This window comes from Typopeltis vanoorti, chromosome 19, assembly GCF_054136105.1.
Source record: "Typopeltis vanoorti isolate ZY-2024b chromosome 19, IOZ_Tvanoo_1.0, whole genome shotgun sequence".
NCBI classification, from domain to species: domain Eukaryota; kingdom Metazoa; phylum Arthropoda; class Arachnida; order Uropygi; family Thelyphonidae; genus Typopeltis; species Typopeltis vanoorti.
Genome location: NC_143567.1, coordinates 53,799,105 through 53,820,786, shown reverse-complemented (window position 1 = coordinate 53,820,786; position 21,682 = coordinate 53,799,105). Strand labels below are relative to the sequence as shown.

Below are 21,682 nucleotides of genomic sequence, written 5' to 3'. Positions count from 1 at the left end.
TCTGAGAGCAATAGTCTAAGTGTAGTCTGATCAGAGACTTATACAACGGAATCATAACCCTTTTATCTATCAGCAAGGTATGTATGGGAGAAGAATACCCCACAAGAGGAGTGACTAGTGATGTGCCTGAGAAGTCTGTTTTAGGGTCATTGCTATTTAACCTGTATGTTAATTATATTGAATTATATTTGAATTGGGATGTTCAGTTGTTTGCAGATGATGCAAAGTTGGGAAGAACAATGATGAATCGGGTAGATGTCATGGTCTTACAAAAGGACTTGAATAGACTAAGTGAATGGGCACAGGAGTGAGGATGACAATTCAGTGTTGCAAAGTGTAAGGTTTTAAAATTTGGAAAACAAAGATATAGAGTTTACATGTGTGGGGGTATATTCTTAGAGGTGGAGGAAATAAGAGATTTTTGAGCGATGGCAAATAAAATTCTAAAATTTAGAGGACATTGCCAAAATTGTCAGGACCACACAAAGAATACTAGCAATGATGTGGAGGACACTGACTTGTAGAAGTAAAGAAATTATGGTTTATAGTGGTATAAGGCCTTGATTAGGTCACATATGAACTACTGTGCAGATATTTGGTCATATAGTTTTCAAAAGGATGAAGAGATTTTGGAAAGGGTCCAGAGGTAATTTACATAAGGTAGTTTCTGGTCTCTGGAATGTTGAGTATGAAGAAAGGCTAAGAAAATGCAATTTACAGAGTCTAATAGACAGGAGGAAGAGGAGTGATGTGGTAGAGACATACAAGTTGGTAAGGGGTTGTTATAGAATTAACGTTGCAGAAGTTTTTTCATAAAATGGTGGAGATGTGAGGGGGGGGGAAACAACAGGTCATCCCTGGAATATATAAGAAGGGTGTAAGTAATGGAATGAAAAGCAGGCTTTTGGCAGAGAGTGTGGTATCTGCATTGAATTTGAATGTATTTAAAGCACAGTATAATGAGCTGTATGTATGACAAAGGGACCTCTCACAATGACTCTTTGACTTCATGAGAGTCTTAGGATAATAATAATAATAAATCACACAATGCTTAATAATACTGGTATTCCAGATCTGATGAGATTTCTGAACTTGCAATAACTTGAATCTCCAATACCTTATTTGCAAAAGTATATTGTATCTATTTTCTCTTCAGCATTTAAGAAACTAATGTTCTCTTTGGCTGTAGGCATTACTTTCTCTCTGGAAAACTGTTGTAATACTGTTCTTTAATCTGGAACAGTGACACTAAGAGCTTTCCCAAAAATTCTTGCTTTAGGTAAGAAAAGAGAACATTTAAGGTGGTTATTAACTCATCACTTGCAGATTTTTCAATTTCTATTACACAATGTTCAGTTTCTGTAGAAGACAATTTCTGTTGACTTCCATATTATTGCTAAATCAATGATGTTATCAAAACTGTCATCTGCAATTTTACCATTTTTGTCTCTTAATAAGTTAAAAATGTGTAACAACTAACTTACACCCATTTACAATTCAGCTCCAAACTCACAAAATTTATGTTTGGAGCTATAGCTAGTTTGTGCAACAATACATCCCTTTTATGCATTTCTCACAAATTGAAATTCACAGGTATTCCAGTCTAACATTAATGCATTTCTTGTTTCCAGCTGCTAGCATTCTGTAGATTACTCACTCTCTCTCTCTCTCTCTCTGTGTTCAGATCACTTAATTTTGTTTTTAATCATCAGAGGTACTAATAATCTAAAATAAAAAAAAAAAAATCAAGAACCTGATACGTCAAATTACAGGTATATTAAATGAGAAGCAAAAGGCAAGGCCATTATTCTTGTGCATGGCAAGAAGTTTTATTTAGATGGTATGCACTATCATTTAGATAACTTAATAAATGAAAATAATAATAGATAATAACAAATAATTATGGACAGAGAGCTAAAGTTCAGAAAAAGTAATGCAAAAGTTGTGGTTACTCAGAAAATTTAGGCCATAATGCAAAGGAGACATGGAGACTCTACGACACTCACCCATGAAGGGATGTAAACATATGAGAGATCTAGGTGTGGTGGTGGACAAGGACCTGAAATTCAGGGACCACATTGCACAAGTTGTGAAGATGTTACATCAGATAATGGCAATGATGCAGAGGACCCTGACATGCAGAAACAAAGAATTGTGATGCTATTGTATAAGCTCACCCATGAAGGGATGTAAACATATGAGAGATCTAGGTGTGGTGGTGGACAAGGACCTGAAATTCAGGGACCACATTGCACAAGTTGTGAAGATGTTACATCAGATAATGGCAATGATGCAGAGGACCCTGACATGCAGAAACAAAGAATTGTGATGCTATTGTATAAGGCCTTGATCAGGCCTCATATAGATTACTGTACACAGATTTAGTTACCGGATGTTCATGGCAATGAGGATATGTTAGAAAGGGTCCAGAAAAGATTCACAAAGGTGGTCAGTGGTCTTTGGAATGTGGAGTACAAAGACAGATGGAGAGAATGTAAATTGCAAAGCCTCATGAATAGGAGGAGGGGGAGGGGAATTTGATTGAGACATATTAGCTAGTCAGGGGTTATTATCAGGTTGACATTGATGAGATTTTTCATAGAATGGGAGAGTGTGTAGAACAAGAGGCCATTGCTGGAAATTGTCTAAGGAGGGTATGAGCAGAGGAGTGAGGAGCAGATTCTTTGCATGGAGAGTGGTTGGTGAGCAGAATGCATTGGCTGAGTATGTTGTGAATGTAGACACATTGAATCAATTTAAGGCATTGTTGGATAAGCTTTGTATGCAATAGTGTGGACCTCTCATGATGAGTCTCTAACTCCATGGAGGTCAAATGTTAATAATACTAATCGAGATGAGGTGGGAGAATGAGAGGTCATCCTCAGAAACTGTATTAGTCAGTATATTCATCATGGTCTCCCATGATGAATATACTGACCTGAGTGGAGGCCTAGAAACAATGCTAATATAAGTCAAAGCAACTGTTCTTTTTTTTCATTAAAGAAAAGATTTCAGCATGATCTGTGTACAGATTAAATGTTGTCCAATTTTGTTAATAAATAAAAACAGGCAGTTAGTTTTTTTATTAAGTAAATTAAAAGCTAATTAATATACTTTATTTCAGATCTTGTTTGGCTAAAAAATGGGCTTTCAATGAGTGGAAAATTTTGTATAACAGCTTCATTTTCAATTGTGTATGTCTATGCAGCTGAAATCTACCCTACTGTAGTAAGGAATGTGGGAGTTGGATCATGTAGTTTTGTAGCCAGAACAGGAACTGTTATAGCTCCATTTGTGAAAGAAATTGTAAGCTGATTTTGTATTCAACTTAAGTGTCAATCAACCTTTTAATAATGTAATATTTTTAAGATTCCATTTCTAACTTAAGTAGAATGTAGAATTGATTCATTTTAATTTAAACAATTAAAAGAACTTGAAAATACAAATGTGTATGCTGCTGGTCTGAATTTCATTTGGGTTCAAGACTGGTAAAAAAGAAACAAATGAAACTAACATACTAGTTTGTATTTCTTCTATAGTTTTTGAGATCATTTACAAAATTAGACATGTGAGGATCAGCATACAGAGTAAGTATGGTTTAATGTTGGAGGTTTAATGGATTTTTTACAACACTCAAAAAGGATTAAAAAGAATTTAATACTTCCTATATTTCATCCTAGTCACTAGGACATCTACGGGGATTACAAAAATAACTAATGTAACATAACACAAAATACTAAGCCCAACCACGTGGGTGACACTAAAGTCCTATCTAGGTGGAACGCCCTCTAAGGGCGGTTGTAGGTGGCCTGGAATATAAAGTAGGATCTCTGGTGATGAGTGTTTCCCAAATTTTCGGGAGCTTAATGCAACCGTATTTATTAAGATTTGGTTGATTTCTAAGAGCTGCTGCTGCTTCCAAGAATAGCCTCTCTTTCTTGAATTTGCTGTGAAGGAACATGGTGGTTTTCTTCCATGATACTCTGTGGGTGGTGTCCAAGACATGGTCAGCCAAGCCCGAATGGCCATAGTTGTGTTTACAGATGTAAGACTTGTGTTCCTCTAGGTGGATGGATGCTGATCTGCCTGTCTGTCCAAAGTACGCCAGCTTACAGGAACAGGGTACTTTGTAAACTCCAGGCAGAGAGAGAGGAGGGAGCTGATCTTTCGTAGAACAGATAAGGGTAGCAAGTTTGTGGTGGGGCTTATATGCTGTGTGTAGGTTGTACTTTTTTAGAATCTTGGCTATTTTTTCGGATGTGCCACGGATGTAGGGTATAGTGATGGCATTTTTAAATTCTTGTTGACGAGAAGGACCAGGAATGGGAGAGGAAATGATTATTTTTTTGATACTATGATCGCTGTAGCCATTGGAGAGGAAAGTGTTGTGTATGTAGTTAAGCTCAGTAGTGAGGGCGGTTCCACTGGAACAAAGATTGTGGGCTCTCTTGGTAAGAGTTTTTATAATGCCATATTGTTGAGCGGGGTGGTGGTGTGAGAGTTTGTGAATGTATCTGCCTGTGTGTGTGGGTTTTCTGTATACAGTGAAGGCAAGTGTATCATTAGGCAGGCGTGTGACTAAGGTGTCTAGGAAGGGTAAACAATTGTTCTTTTCCTTTTCCATAGTAACTGGATTCTTGGATGTAGGCTATTGAGATGGTGATGCGTATGCCCAACGCACAGCTCTCCTTAAATTACGGAAAGAAAAAAGTATCGTCATCACCAAAGCAGATAAGGGTAATGCCACAGTCGTTCTTAATACCAGTGAATACAATCGCAAAATGAATATTATCCTCCGCGATTGTGCTACCTACATCCCGCTAGAACATGACCCCACAAAAACACAAGTTAAAAAATTAAAAATCTTACTTAAAAAAGTATCTTCCTGGCCCCCCGACATCACAAAAAAAACCGCTCCCCCCCCCCCAAAAAAAAAATTTACGGCTTACCAAAAATCCACAAACCCAGTTCCCCACTCAGACCTATAGTAGATGCCACCAATGCACCTTGCTACAGACTGTCTAAACAGCTGGCTAACTCTCTGACCCCCCCTCACTGGAAGGTCCACTTCCTATATAAAAAACTCGACCCACTTTAAAGCCCTCATAGAAAATTTAACCTTGAATAAAGCAGACATATTGGTAAGCTTTGATATCTCCTCTTTGTTTATTAATATTCCTTTAATTGATACCTTATCTCTCATACAAAAAGTTTTCCCTTCTGACATCTTAGATCTCTTTTCCTTTGCCATTAACTATGGGTATTTTTCTTGGAAGAACAAAATTTACAAGCAGATAGAGGGAACTGCCATGGGTTCCCCCTCTCTCCCCCCCTTGCTAATTTCTATATGGAAGATTTTGAAAAACGAGAAATAGACTCACCCCCACTCAAACCTTCTATCTGGCTAAGATATGTAGATGATGTGTTCTCTATTTGGCCTCATGGCCCAGACACATTAGACTCCTTCCTCAGTCATCTCAATAGCCTACATCCAAGAATCCAGTTTACTATGGTAAAGGAAAAGAACAATTGTTTACCCTTCCTAGACACCTTAGTCACACACCTGCCTAATGATACACTTGCCTTCACTGTATACAGAAAACTCACACACACAGGCAGATACATTCACAAACTCTCACACCACCACCCTGCTCAACAATATGGCATTATTAAAACTCTTACCAAGAGAGCCCACAATCTTTGTTCCAGTGGAACCGCCCTCACTACTGAGCTTAACTACATACACAACACTTTCCTCTCCAATGACTACAGTGATCACAGTATCAAAAAAATAATCAGTTCCTCTCCCATTCCCGGTCCTTCTCGTCAACAAGAATTTAAAAATGCCATCACCATACCCTACATCCGTGGCACATCCGAAAAAATAGCCAAGATTCTAAAAAAGTACAACCTACACACAGCATATAAGCCCCACCGCAAACTTGCTACCCTTATCCATTCTACGAAAGATCAGCTCCCTCCTCTCTCTCTGCCTGGAGTTTACAAAGTACCCTGTTCCTGTAAGCTGGCGTACTTTGGACAGACAGGCAGATCAGCATCCATCCACCTAGAGGAACACAAGTCTTACATCTGTAAACACAACTATGGTCATTCAGGCTTGGCTGACCATGTCTTGGACACCACCCACAGAGTATCATGGAAGAAAACCACCATGCTCCATCAAATTCAAGAAAGAGAGACTATTCTTGGAAGCAGCAGCAGCTCTTAGAAATCAACCAAATCTTAATAAATACGGTTGCATTAAGCTTCCGAAAATTTGGGAAACACTCATCACCAGAGTCCTACTTTATATTCCAGGCCACCTACAACGGCCCTTAGAAGGTGCTCCACCTAGATAGGACTTTGTTGTCACCCATGTGGTTGGGCTTAGTATTGTATGATATTTGTGTTATGTTACATTAGTTATTTTTGTAATCCCCGTAGATGTCCTAGTGACTAGGACGAAATATAGGAAGTATTAAATTCTTTTTAATCCTTTCTGAGTGTTGTAAAAAATCCATTAAACCTCCATCATTATGTCTTCACAGCACTTAAGTCTCTATACACGAAGAGTAAGTATGGATTTGTTAAGCAGTACTCGTTTTGGTAATCTGCTTGCTATCTATAATAAAGTAACGAGAGCAGCTGATGAGGGAAAGCTACATACTGTGATTTTTTTGGATTTTGCAAAAGTATTTCATAGGGTGTCACATGATAAGTGTTTAAGCTGCAACATATGGGTTTAGATATCAGGCTAGTGAACTGGATTGGAAACTGCAGAGCCAATTTCCCATCTGGTTCACTGCAGTGTCATGAAATGGAATTCCACAGAGCTCAGTACTAGGACCTCTGCTTAACCATTTACATCAGTCATATTGTGACTGCATGGAAGAGATATTCAGTTGTTTGCAGATGATGTGGAACTTGGGTGGGTTAATAATAGTGTAAATATTGTGGCACTTCAGGAGAATATGAATAAGCTGCAGAGGTGGAAAAATGAATGGGGATGTCATTTTAATGTAACTAAATGTAAGGTCTTCAAATTTAGGATCCAGTGATGGGAATCTGCATATTTTATTGATGCAACTAGAGAAATGGAGGAGAAGGCAAGGGATCTTGGGGAGATGATTGATAGAAATTAGAAGTTTATGGGACAGATCATGAAGATAACCCAGATGATTACCTGCTGCAATACTGAGGATGTCGACCAGTAGAGATAAAAGAGTGGTTATTCCATTTCATAAAATCCTAATCATATTACATCTAAATTACTATGCTCAGATCTGATCACCAGGATTTATTATTATTATTATTATTATCCCAAGACCTCATGGACCATGTCTTAAATACACTCAAACTCCTTGCAGACACCACAACTCTCAGGCAAGGCATTCCAATCATTCACAACTCTGCACGGAAAAAACTTGCCTCTCACTCCTCTACTCACACTCTATACAGTTTCCAGGGATGACCTCTGGTTCTCCCCCTATCTCCCACTATTTTATGTAGAACTTCTCCAGCATTAATCCTATAACAACTCCTTACCAACTTGTAAGTCTGTATCATATCTCCCCTCTTCCTCCTCTCCACTAGACTCTACAAATTACTTCTCAATCTTTCCTCATACTCGACATTCTAGAGGTCAGAAACTACTTTAGTCAGTCACCTTTGGACCCTTTCCATCTCTTCATCTCTTCATCCTTCTGAAAACCTGGTGACCAAATCTGGGTACAATAGTCCATGTATGGCCTAATCAAAGCTTTATATAACAGAATAAGAATCTCCCTACTTCTACACGTCAGTGTCCTCTGCATCATTCCCAGAAGCCTTTGTGTTGTGTTGTCTTCACAATTTTGGCTATGTGTCCACTAATTTTAGGTCCTTATCCACTATCACCCCAAGATCTCTTATTTCCTCCACCTCCAACAATATATCCTCACCATGCATAAATTCTGCATCCCATCTTTGTTTTCCAAATTTTAAAACCTTACATTTTGTAACATTGAATTCACATCCCCATTTCCGTGCTCAATCACTCAATTTATTCAAGTCTTCTTGTAAGGCCACAACATCTTCACTACTCTTCATGGTTCGTCCCAACTTTGCATCATCTGTAAACAACTGAATATCTCCATCAAAATCTTTGCCAATATCATTAATATACAAGTTAAACAGTAATGGCCCTAAAACAGACCCCTGAGGCACTCCACTAGTGACATTCCTTTTCTTGAATATCATTCCCCCATACACAACTTGTTGATACCTATCAGATAGCCAGTCTCCAATCCAATGCACTAATCTAATATCCAACCCCATCTGCTCTAGTTTGACTGTCAACTTATCATGAGATACTCTATCAAAAGCCTTTGCGAAATCCAAGTATATTACTGTGTATCCTTCTCCTCTGTCCAAGGAAGCAGTCACTTTATTGTAATAAGTAAGTAGATTACTAAAACATGACCTCCCTTTAGCAAATTCATGCTGTCCAACAAAGATAATACCATTGTTGTCAACCCAACTCTGGATCCTAGTTCTAACAAGCTTGTCCAACCACTTAACCACAACACCTGACACACAGATAGGCCTATAGTTTGATGCTTGAGTTCGATCACCTCCTTTATGAAGTGACACAATCTTTCCCTCCTTCACTCCTTAGGAACTTTACGGAGTGCAAGACTCGTATTAAACAAATATGTCAAGGCAGGTGTCAACTCCCTGGCACATTCCTTCAGAATACGTGGTGATATATTATCAAGTCCCACAGTCTTATTAACATCTAGTTTACTAAACTACCCCATACACCTCTTGCTCACTTACAGTCAGTCTCTCCTTCCCATCATCAACTGCTCTCAATCTCTCATTGAAGTCATATTCAGAAGATTGAAAGATCTTTATGAATTGCTCATTAAGTATCTCCACCACACATTCTGCAACAGCCATCTTTATACCATTTCCTCCAATCATTGTCATCCTTCCATAATCATTCTTTCTTTTGCTGGCTACATATCGAAATAACTCCTTAGGATTCTTTTGGCATCATTTGCTAACTGCTGTTCATACCTCTCTTTAGCTACCCTCACCAACCAAGTCACCCTCCTTGCCTGGTCTTTGTAGAACTCATGGTTATTTCCACTTCTCTTATACTGTCTCCACAATGCTCTTTTTCTCTGTATCGCATGCTTAATCTCTTTATTCATCCATTTGAAGTACTTTGGAAAGGATACAGAGATGGAGGGATGGATAACAAAAATGATATCAGGTTGGTTATGAGGATAGATTGAGGAAATGCAAATTGTATAGTTTGGTAGAAAAGAGAAAAGGGTGATATGATTGGGATATTTAAACTGTCGAGAGGTTTTTACAGGACTGACGCTGAGGAGGTTTTCATATGCTAGAACAACATTGATGAGAATGAGGGCCATCCCTGGAAGTCACATGAAATGGTGAGCAAGAGGTTAAGAAGTGACCTCCCCATTCCTCCATGGTGGATGGCTGGACCATGGAATACATTGCATGAAAGAGCAGATGGTGAATGGGTTTGAAGAATGGTATGATAGACTGTGTTGTCTAAGATAGGTCTCCCACAGTGTCTTGTGACTCTATGAAGTTCATGAATAATGATAAAAAAATTTTTTTTAAATCATCGAACAGGTCTTGGCTTTATGTTTTTGCTGGAGTTAACCACTACTACAGATGATATTTACTTTATCAATAATAAATATGATGAGAACTTTCATAATTGAGTGAAGAAAGTGAAACTATCCTCCTCCTCAATAGCTTAATGGATCATTTAGGTCTGATGCTATCATCAGTAGGTTTCTCCACCTCTCTCTGTCATAGACATCTGGTGAAAAGTGTTTATCCAGCTCTCTTAGGTCTTTCATTACATCCACTAATTCTCTTACTTGTTATAAATGACAGAATGTTGGGACTTTGAGACTGATGTCATAGTACCTCATTATATCTCATTCACACAGTCCAGTATTCTGATTGTAAGATAGTCAAAATTTTTCTTGGTGCTTTTCTTTCAAATGATAAGGTTTCTGTTATATCCCTTTGTTTGTTGACCATGATGACAACTGTAAGTTAATATTATTATTATTTAGGCTTCCAAGGAGTCAAAAGACATCGTGGGAGGTCCTTCCTAGGACACGAAGTCTATCAAGACTCATCGTGGGAGGTCTCTCCTAGGAAACACAATCTATCATACCACTCAAACTCATTGCCCATTCTCGCTCTCACCACTCTATCAGGCAATGCAGTCCATGGTTCAACCACCCCTACATGCAGAGAAACCACTCCTCACCCTCTTGCTCAGTTTCCTTTCATAACTTCTAGGGATGACCCCCTTGTCATCACTCCTTCCACTGTTCAACCAAGAGAAAGAACTCCCCATTGTCAGCCCTGTAACCACCTCTCAACAGTTTAAAAGTCTCAGTCATATCACCTCTCCTTCTTCTATCCACCAAACTCTGCAGTCCCCATTCCCTGATCTGATCCACATAACTAACATTGTACAGTCCTGAAACCATCTTTGTTATCCCCCCTCTGTACCCTTTCCACAGTTAATTTATCCCCTTCAAATCCTGGGGACCAAATCTGAAAACAATAGTCTAAGTGTAGTCCGATCAGGGTCTTATACAACGGAATGATAACTCTTTTATCTCTGCAGGTCAGCGTCCTTCTCATTATTGCAGCAATTCTCTGTGTTACCTTCACCACCTTTGTGATATGTCCCCTGAATTTCAGTTTTCTATCAATCATCAACCCCAGATCCATTGTCTCCCCTACTTCCTCCAATAGAGTATGCAGTGTCCATCATGGATAGCTTTAATAGTTTTTCTTTGGATTTTATTGATAACATTTTAGATTTTAGGAGTTGGAAATTGCATAATATCCATGGCCTTCTCAATTCTCTTCTCTATTTTTTGATATATATTATAACTGTTAATATGGACTCCTGAATAGTTAAAATTATTCACTTGCGCAAAGATATAATTGTCACCAACCAAGTTAGATTGATCCTAATGAGTCCTTGAAATCCACATATATTTAAGCTTTTTCCTTGTTGATGACAAAACTCATAGGCTTCTTTACTTCCCTTAACTAAATTAGATGTAGTTTGTATAATATCCTGACAAGTCTCCAAGGATAACAGTGCCATCAGCATAATCCCATAGTACGTTCTTCCTATTCATTTACATTCTCTTTTGTTCATTTAGATCTCTAATGGCTTTTTTTTTTACCCTAATAATAGGTTGAACAGGGTCAGTGAGAAACAGTGGCATAGCTAGGGGGCATGGAGGGGGCGGACCGCCGCCTCCATCACTCCTTCCACTGTTCAACCAAGAGAAAGAACTCCCCATTGTCAGCCCTGTAACCACCTCTCAACAGTTTAAAAGTCTCAGTCATATCACCTCTCCTTCTTCTATCCGCCTCCATGCCCCCTTGACTTTTCACGTGAGACACAATTTTATTTTTCGGCGATTCTTCTATTTATGTTAACTTAAGTAATTTTATTACTTAATTAATAATTAGTTTTCAATAACTATACTTACAACTAAAATAAACATAGTGTTTTAATTTCTTTCCCTACGTCGTTTGACTTTTTGTAATATTTTTGGTGTCTATTGAGAGGGGGGTGGCAAACTCAGGGACTGCCCTGGGTGGCAAAAGCTCTAGCTACGCCACTGGTGAGAAAGTATTCTCCTTGGTGGAGTCCAGATATTATTTAACCCTGCAGAGGTTGCGGCTGATTTGACAGATACAAATTGTTTAATATAAATATTCTTACACATATACAATGTATAGCTTGGAGGTCATGAGTAGCTGTGCATGCATATATTACGAGTGAAATTCCTAACTGTTTATGCGGTCAGTTTTAGTTTAACATGTTATGTGAAGGTGTGTGATATTTCATAGTAAATTGTATCTGAGAGATACTGCGACCTCCGATGTCATTATAGTATTGGTTTAGTTGTTTTTTTATTTACCGTTGAAAATGGCTGGAAAAATATATCGATTGGATAATCCATCAGATGTTGAAGAGATTCAGTGATTTTGTTACTCGATTATGATGATGAGAATGATAGAGTCGACTGTGAAAGTGATATTTGATAGTAAATTGTATCTGAGAGATATGCGAACTCCGATGTCAGTATAGTATTGGTTCAGGTGTTGTTTTTTTAATTGTTTCTTTGTGCAATAATTTCTAGATTGTAACTGAAAATAAATAAACCATCATGTGTTATTTAAATTAAGGGGATATTTAATCCCACATTATTTCATCATCCCTAGGGGATGAGTTTTACATTAGTGCAAATACTAAGAATAGCGATCCTAGCTTTATCCACCTTTACAACGAGTTGCCCGGTATTGTACCACCCAGGTGTTTGCTCACGCTTGGACTCGCCGAGCTTTTATAGTTTTGATTTCTATCTTAGAGTTTTCTTATTCGGCTTTGAAATAATCTGGGATTAAATATCCCCTTAATTTAAATAATTTTAACATCGCCGAAGTGAAGCCTTTTGGCTCTTTATTTCATTAATACATCATGTGTTATATTTGCAGTGTTTTTTTTTTTAAGTTTTATTGCATTTTAGCACATACTAGTAAAATGTATCTCTCAGATACATGCAACCTATGCTGAAATTTTTTCAACCACAACCTCCACGGCGTTAATCTTATCCTGATCAGAGTAGATAGTGTTTTGTAGCAAGTGTTTTAAAAAAGGAGATCCCTTTTTTAAAAATATGGCAGAGTATTGTTGTATTCCAATTAACTGTGATTTTTGTTTTAGCCATATTAGCTTGATGAGTTCATAAATCTCAACTGTTAAGGACGTTTCTCCAATTTTTAGAAGTTTTGCTGCAATATTTTATTTTCATCAGCTTTTAAATGCTATTTTTTTTATTGTCAGAGAGAAAAGAAGAGACATTTTCCAAAAATGCATATTTTGAATATCTATTATTGAACAATCAAAGATTTAAGGAAATAGATGTTGCTGTGCCTAAGTTTTGCATAACGAGAGACTGATTATGTTTTCAAAAGTGATACTTTGAAAACCGTTTTTTGTGTGGTGAAATTGATATAAAAATAATTGAAGTCATTTTTATAAGCTGATCTAGAATTCTGTTTTTAAGTATTCTGCATATCAGATACAGAACTGTAATTACTCTTTGCAACTGCATATAAGTATTTTGCTGCATTGCTACCATTCTTTTTTATTTCCCTTGAAGAATTCTTTGTTCAAAAAAAGCTGAATGAAGAAAATGAAAAATACTTTATTATTATTAATTATTTTTGACCTCATGGAGTCACAAGACTCATTACAGGAGGTCATTAATCTGTACATTAATGAGAGATTAAATAATAGTGAACCAAGGACTGATCCTTGTGGTACACCACTGGTTACCTTAAATCTTGCAGACTCACATCCCCAGTATACCACTTTTTGATATCTGTCAGTCAGTCATGCTTATATTTTATAATCCAATCCCATACAAACTTTGACATGCAAAATCAATTTGTCTCTTCACAAGCCTTTGATAAGACCTCACTTGGACTATTGCATGCAGGTCTGGTCTTCCTGTTTCTGTGGTTATTCTGATACAGTGGAGTGAGAGAGAGTGTAAAGGAGAGTGTGAGTGTTAAAAATGATACTAGGATTGTGGAATACTGATTATGAAGACAGATTGCAAATTTGTAGGCTCCAGACACTAGCAAACAAGAGAAAAAGGGGTGATATGATTGAGACTTACAAACTTCTGAAACGGTCATACAGGATTTCAGTTGATGGAATTTTTTCATTTTATGGAAGGTGGGGGGAAAGGACAACAGGGCATCCTTGGAAGCTGAGAATGAATTCCATCAAGAAGGGGGTGAGAGCTAAATTTTTCTTTTATAGAGTGGGCTGTGATTGGAATGAATTGCCATTGGATGTTGTGTCTGCAAGTAGTGTGTGAATTCAAGAACAAGTATGACAGCTGGTGTGTAGTATGTGGGTTCCCTTGATGAGTCCCTGACTCCCTGTAGGTCTTAATAATAACAATAATTTGCAATAAATGCTTCTGCAATAATTTATAACAATTGAACCTGCTACATGCTAACTTTGAAACTTCGCAAAAAATCTCCAGGAAGAGATTTACAATGAAAGACAGGATTTGTTTGCATTCATAAATATTTTTTTTACTTCTTTCTTGGAGTTAGATGTGTATATCTTTGTCAATCCAGTTTATTTATATGAAATGTATTAGAAGTTTGACCTCGGACCCTTTGATTGGAAAAGATCCGAGTTTGACTCTGGTCACAAGTATCTTTATATGGATTTTTTCAATTGAAGGTGAGTTAGCTAATCTCATATGGAGAAAGCAAGGCTTTTTTCTTCTGGAAACTTCAGTTTTTCATCCTGCATATGAGGGAATTATCCAGAGCACATATGCAATTTATCAAAATAAAAAATATAGGATGGCCCAAAGTCAGGAAAGGGTTTAAAATGTGAATTAACTTTTTTATTATTATGATTTTTTTTTTCTTTTTTTTTTCAGGTAATATTCTAAGGAATATTTGGGAAATTAATCATGGAAAAGCACAACCCAACAATAAACTAAAATTGTGCAATTTTATTTTGAAAATCAGCATTTGATTATTCTAATGCAAAATTTGTGAAGATCTGCAATCAATTGGCCATCATGTTCTCCAGATCTGATGGCTCCTGATTTTTTTTCCTATGGTGTTACCTGAAGGAAAAGGTATATGTAAACAAGCCCTAGACAATTCAACAGCTGAAGGAGAAAACATTGATGCAAAAATTAGCACTGCAACCAGAAACATTATCAGCTGTCATGGAACATACTGTAGAAAGGGCTCATCTTTGTGAAGCCAAACATGGAAGGCATTTACATGATGTGCTTTTCATAACTAATAAAAAAAATATCCAGATACTATATTTCATTATAATAAAAAAGGAATCAAAATAATTAATAAATAAAAAAGTTATTAAATATTTAAGCCTCTTCATGACTTATGGGCCACCCTGTACTATTAGTGGAGAGTAGATGGTGGGGTGTGTAGACTGAAATGCTCTCCTGTAATGATAATGATGACTTGATGCCTTTCTTTTTAAAAAAGAAAGACTTGGAGGTCATGTAATAATAATATTTATAAAGAGTATATAAGTGTGTAATAAGTCAGTAATTTATATGCAGTCAACTCACCACCATAACAAACTGCAGGAATGGTTTGTTATGGTGGTTAGTTTGCTGTAGTGAATTTTTTAACATAGCATTGTACTTGTATGGCTCTACTCTAGTCTTATAGAGGTGTGTGCTGTATTAAGTGAAGCTTTCTTTTTTTTTTTTATATTAAATTTTATAAATATATATATATATATATATATATATATATATATATAGCATAATATATATATATATATATAGTAAATTAAATATAGTAGTATATAAAGTAAATTAGACAAAGTTTGGCACGGCAAGATAGGATTAATTAAACATTAGCAATAGACTTCATCTTTCCTATGTTTAACGATAAGGTGAGAAATCCATGGTCTTAGCATAATATTATTCTACCACAACAGCACAATAGCATTGGTTTTTAAAAGTTCCTAATACTTTGTTTCATGCTACAGGGCAATGCAACTCATCCATCTGTGCCATTTATTATCTATGGAGTTTCATCTATAATTAGTGGTTTGCTAATTCTTTTGCTGGCAGAAACTCACAATCAGGAAGTTTCTGATACCCTAGAGGAAGCCGAACAGTTTGGAAGGTTGGTTATATTATTACTACTACTCAAATAATTTATGCAAACTTAAATTTATTATGTAAGTGATGTTTATCACTATATGGTTTCTGTCTGAGGGATAAGAATATTCTTCCAAGAATTAAAATAATGGTATAAATACTGTGTTTTCTTTCTTTATTGAAATTTATGTTGTTCATATTAATAAAAATTTCAGCACAGCAGTTATTTACTACACCCCCCCCCAACTTTGTTTTATATTGTTCATAATTTGCTGTCTTTATATGTGGAATCTTTATGTCAACATTATTTAGTTATCAACAACCTTTCCATCTATGCATGAGATATTTCATACACTTCAGTTCAGTTAGGATTAATATTGATAACTTCAAAAATGTTTAAGGTAGTTTTAAAGAACACGATAACAATAAAGTTAAAAAGAAAGAAAGGCATAAATCTTATCATTTAGACATCTCCGGTCTGAAGCCTCATATCAAGAAGTCTATATTAACCATTATTTACACAGGGACTATTATACTTCTCCTTAAACTCATTTATTTACACTGCACTCATAACTACCTCTAATAAACATTCATGTCACCACTTACTATGCAAAAAAAAAAAAAAATTCTAGTCCTCATATTTTTGCAAACTTAGTTTCTGGAATAAACCTCCTTATTTGCTCCCTCCTATCACCAGTACTGAAAAAATGTTTCGACATCTATCCTATAAAACCTTCTTAGTGACTTATATGCTTCTATCATATACCTTCTTTTTAACCAAATTTTATTGCCTAAACTACTCTGGCTAATGTGTCTGTTTCAAAGGTGAAATTTTAGGAAGAAATTTCTTAAAGGAAAACTGCTACTACTACTACCTTTACATGAGACATAAACTCACATTTGGTTGAAAAAGACTTGCAAATGTTCCTGAAGTCGTACAGAATTTGCACCAAATCTTCAAAGGTTACAAGTTTTTCTCACTTGTGCTATGAAGATACTCCACTTTGTTCATTACTTAGTGTTAACATCTATTAAATGTTCCTCTATGCTTTTTTTATGTTTAATATTAATTTTTTTTTTTTTTTTTTGGAATACAAATATATTTGTGGATATTTTATTTATCCAGTTCATCCCCCCCCCCGTCTCTCTCTCTCCTCAAAATAATGATGAAGATTTGCTCTATCTTTGTTAGAGTAAGAAAGTAAATTCTCATAGAATAATTATTATTACATTAATCAAAAAATAAATTTCTAATTGAGTAACTCAATTTAACTAAAGCAGTAATAAAATTTAGCAAGCCACCAGGCCTTTAAACAAACAAAATGTTTGTGTGTGTGCACACTGAGTTAGCTTTGCATTAGGAACACTCACCTAATAATGTGATGGTCCACCTCTCTATGCAGTCAAGGCTTGCAGATGCCTAAGAACAGATTCCATAAGGTGCTGAACATCCTCCATGTGTAACTTGACCCATGTCTGCTTCAGCAACTCAGTCAGTTCACACTCATTCTGTAGTGGAGGATCAGCAGTTCTCACACCCTGTTCTAGTATATCCCACACATGTTCAATTGGGTTACAGTTAGGGAAGTTTGAGGACCAAGGCAATGTGATGAATTTGTTGTCATATTCCTCCAACCACTCAGTAGTTGTATGAGCCCGATGACAAGGTGCGTTTTCCTGTTGAAAGATGGCACTTTGGTCAGGGTTGACCTCCTGTAGATATGGATGGAAATGGTCGGCTAATAGGTGCCTGTAGCTTTCACCATTCAATATTTGTGGGATGATAACCAATAGACTCAGGGTGTGCCAAGAAAAAGCTCCCCATACCATAACACCACCTCCACCAGCCTGTTGAACACCAACTCTGCAACCAGGGAAGGGTTTCATGTTGTTTATGCCAACAAACCTGGTTAGCAGCATGGTGCAGCAGAAAATGGGACTCATCACTCCAGACAACCTTCTTCCATCTGTTGAAGGTCCATTTCCAATGTAAGGCATTTGTGATGCCTGGCTGTCATCATGGGTAGCCTTGTTGGTCTCCGGCTGTGGAACCACAAGTGAAGCAAGGTATGGTGCATGTGGAAATGGGTCCAACTTCCCCACTGTTGTACTCGTTGGTGTGCTGTATGACCATTGCATATCATTGCTGAGACACCGGTTGTGATACCCAATGCTCATGTCTAGGATCAACCATGCATGGCTGACCAGTGTGAGCCCTTCTGCTGGATGTCTGTTCATGGTTAATCCAGTTCTCGTACACCCTTGATATAGTAGTATGGGAGCAATCGACAAGTGCGCTGTTTTCAAAATGCTGGTGCCTGCCTTGCGGTCAAATTGGCTTACGTCACCATGTTTCCCCGTTACTGGTAAACTTTTACTGATTATGTACAGAGGATAGGTGTGCCCATTTATAATAACCACATGTGACGTTGATATCACATGGTACTTCGTTATTGCACCGAATATGTAAATCGGGAGAGGAGAGATATTCCTAATGCAAAGCTAATTCTGTGTGTGTGTGTGTGAGAATCCTAATTAGAATGGCTATTTTTGTTTATTTTCAATGCTTCAGACTAATAGAAATTTTATTTTGTCCTAGCTAATGTAAACATTTTTCTTTCAGAAAGCTGCCTTCAGAAAATGGAATGAAAGATGGAATCTGTGTATTATCTCTAAAGTCTTGAGGAGTGCTAAAGAACTTAAATTCTTATTTGATAGTGTAACTGGGATAAGCAGCTAGCAGGAGGAACTAGTAAATTATACAAGCACACCTGTAAATATGATGATGGTCTGAGAAGGGACATAAATCAAATTTTGTCAAATAACTAGCATTCATTTATACACGACAATATCATGTATAATTCTGATGGTACACATTCTGAGCAGAACACGCTGAATAAAATACCAATATATATCTCCATTTATGTGATACATATGTAATAGGTACACTTAGTAAACACTGTGATGAGAATATTAAACAACTGGAAAAGAAAAGTAAGGAAATTTAGAGGAAAGCAAAACCACACTGAAATAGGAATTTATCATCATCAAATTCTTGAAATGTACCCTCAAGTAGATGGCACTGGTGTAGATGATTGTGTTGGTGGATTGAGTGGTGGAGATGGAGAATTATAGAATAGGTACCTTCCCTCAATGAGTCTTTGGACCCCTTGGAGGTATCATGTAATTAATAATAATAATTATGGGATATAATTTAAATTAAATGTGGAAGAAATTTTTCATAGAATGGGAGTAGAACAAGGGGACATACCTGGAAGTTGTATAAGGAGAGTGTGAGCAGGGATATAAGGAGTAGATTCTTTGCATGGAGATTGGCTGGCCTGTGGAATGTATTGCCTGACATTGTGAATGCAGGTACATTGAATGAGTTTAAAGCACAGTTTGATGGACTTTGTGTTTAAAAGTGTTTGCCTCCTGTGATGAGTCTTTTTTTTGACTCCATGGAGGTCTGGTGTTAATAATAATAATATTACTAACTCCCTATTGACAATTTTCCTCCAAATTAATCTGCTATCTGTCAGGACTTCCAGACTGTCAGATTTTATATTTCTGTCTAATAAAGTACTTCTTATTATAATCCACCTAGATATTGGTCTTTCTCGACTCTTTTTCATTCCATCAAGTACCTGTTTTGCTGACATTTCTTCTTCTACCATTTTGATTACCTGACCATACTACCTTAGATTAACTCTTCACACATTCCTGAAGACTAACAATGTGAAGTTCCTTCATAATATCCTCATTTTTAATATAATTCTGCCATTGATGCTATTACTCCAGTGATGAGGGGCAATCTATCAAAATCCTTTGCAAAATCTAAGTATACCACTATGTATCCATCTCCCATGTATAATGCACCTGTCACTTTTTTTGTGAAAAAAGTAAGCAAATTACTAAAACATGAATGTTCTTTATCAAACCATGCTGTCCATCAAAGAGAATGCCACTGTTGTAAATCCAATTTGAGATCTTCGTCCTCACTAACCTCTCCAATACTCTAACCACAACAACTTACATGCAGACTGGCATTATAATATGGAACTTGATTCTTATAATCTCCTTATGAAGTGGTACAGTCTGGACTTTCTTCCATTCCTTTGGAATTTTGCCCATCATAAGACTCTTATTAAACAAGTACTACATGCCAAGGCAGATATCAACTCCCAGACACATGGTAATATATCAAGTCTCATAGCTTATTAACATCAAGTTTACTGAATTCTCTATATACTTCTTGATCACTCACTGTCAGTCTCTCCTCCTTCCTTCCCACTGCACTCAAACTCCACATGATGTTTCTAGCCCTTCTCAGAAAAAGTTGGCAATCCCTGAAAAAAAAAATCACTACTGCTTATGACTAAATAAGAATAAAACTTTGCCAAATTTCAGGTAACAAAAGGCAATCATTACAGTTCAAGTTGATGCAATGAAGTAGCACTTCAGCACTCTCTGTAATTTATGTTTTTATGTATGTATTTATGTATTTTATTCATGTACTTAATTAATTTATGAAATTAATTAATGGAATTGCAAGAAATTGCTGTGACTAGGGATCGAGGAATAACAAAGACTTGAAGTTTGGGGGGATACATTAAAAATGGGCAAAATAGCACAAAGAATCACTGATGTGCTTTTCAACTTGATAAAAGAAGTTATTAAAAGTTTGATATGACACATCTGGACTACACAAATTGGTTCAGAGAGGAAGTGATGAAGTTCATAAACAGGCAAGCAACAAATTAAGAGGTAATTTTTTTAGCTAGGTCAGATGGTAAATGACAAGACAAGAAATTATATTCTTGTTTTCATCTTTTACTAACAAAAGCGAACAACAGTTGCAAGTGAAATATCAGACTAGACTGTGTGTAGTGGGAAGAGTCATTTCCCAAGCCAATTTCAAATTTTCTTTAAAAAGTCTCAAAGAGTTCCCTTAAAACTATGATTGATCTAAACAATCATTCTAAATCTTGATCATTCCAGAATTGGACAATGTTATGTTCCAAATCTTGGCTCTAACCATGCCAGGATATCTGTTTTTTTCCTAGCACAAGTGTCCTCTGGAACACCTTAAAAAAAAAAAAAAAAAAAAAAAAAAAAAAGGCTGCACCAGTGAGAGAAATGTGGATATACTGAGAGCTAAATCAATGAAAGAAATTAAATTATCATATCCAAATGGCAAAATTGTGTATTTCCATATTATTACAATACTCTGAAATTAGTTAGCTGTGGCAAGTTTTTCCCACTGGGTCAGAAGTAAATTATACTTGAGAAGAATTTAAATTTTGGCTTTCATTTTTTGTCAGTAGCAGCTCATCCTGCAGCCCCTCCAGTATAAAATGAAAGGTCCTGTTTTATTATTGCCGTTCTTAAATTTTTATATATTTATCTAAAAACTGTTGTTTTCTTGTTTGTAATACAATACCACTCGATAATATATAATATATATACTATCGAGTATATAGTATATAATTCATTTTGTAGCAATAGTCAATGTGCTGTGCGGGCTAGGGCTAGTATACTCAACAACGGAGCTGCATTCAATGCAGACCTCACCAAACTGCTACCTATAGGGATAGCATATTGGGGGATAACGCATGATTTACATGTGCAGTTTGGGCTGGTAGCATTGCAGCCCAAGATACATTGCTACTACACGAGTACAAACAACACAAATTAACATCATTGTCGTAGGTAAATATTGTGCATATTTTCTTTTTTCTATTTAATTTTAGCATTTAATTTATATCTTTGTAGAAATGAACGAAGAGAAGAATTCTGTCAAAATATTGTTAAATTTTGATATATTTTAGTTTTATTAATGATATAATTTTTTTCAATCCATATTGACTTTTATTGCTACAGCCCCACCACTACAAATTCTTACAAGCTGCCACTGTTCTTCA

The 21,682-nt window shown here is 36.4% G+C and overlaps 1 protein-coding gene across 1 annotated transcript in view; it reads left to right on the top strand.

The window, feature by feature from the left end:
• The window catches only part of LOC150096125 (organic cation transporter protein-like), a 127,949-nt gene extending 109,271 nt beyond the window's left edge, over positions 1–18,678 (top strand). The window contains exons 9-11 of the mRNA XM_090408946.1: positions 3,125–3,306; positions 15,644–15,783; positions 18,382–18,678. Of these exons, the coding sequence (XP_090265072.1) occupies positions 3,125–3,306; positions 15,644–15,783; positions 18,382–18,442 (383 nt within the window). The 3' untranslated portion in view covers positions 18,443–18,678. The remainder of the gene's footprint in view (positions 1–3,124; positions 3,307–15,643; positions 15,784–18,381) is intronic.
• The last annotated feature ends 3,004 nt before the right edge of the window (positions 18,679–21,682 follow it).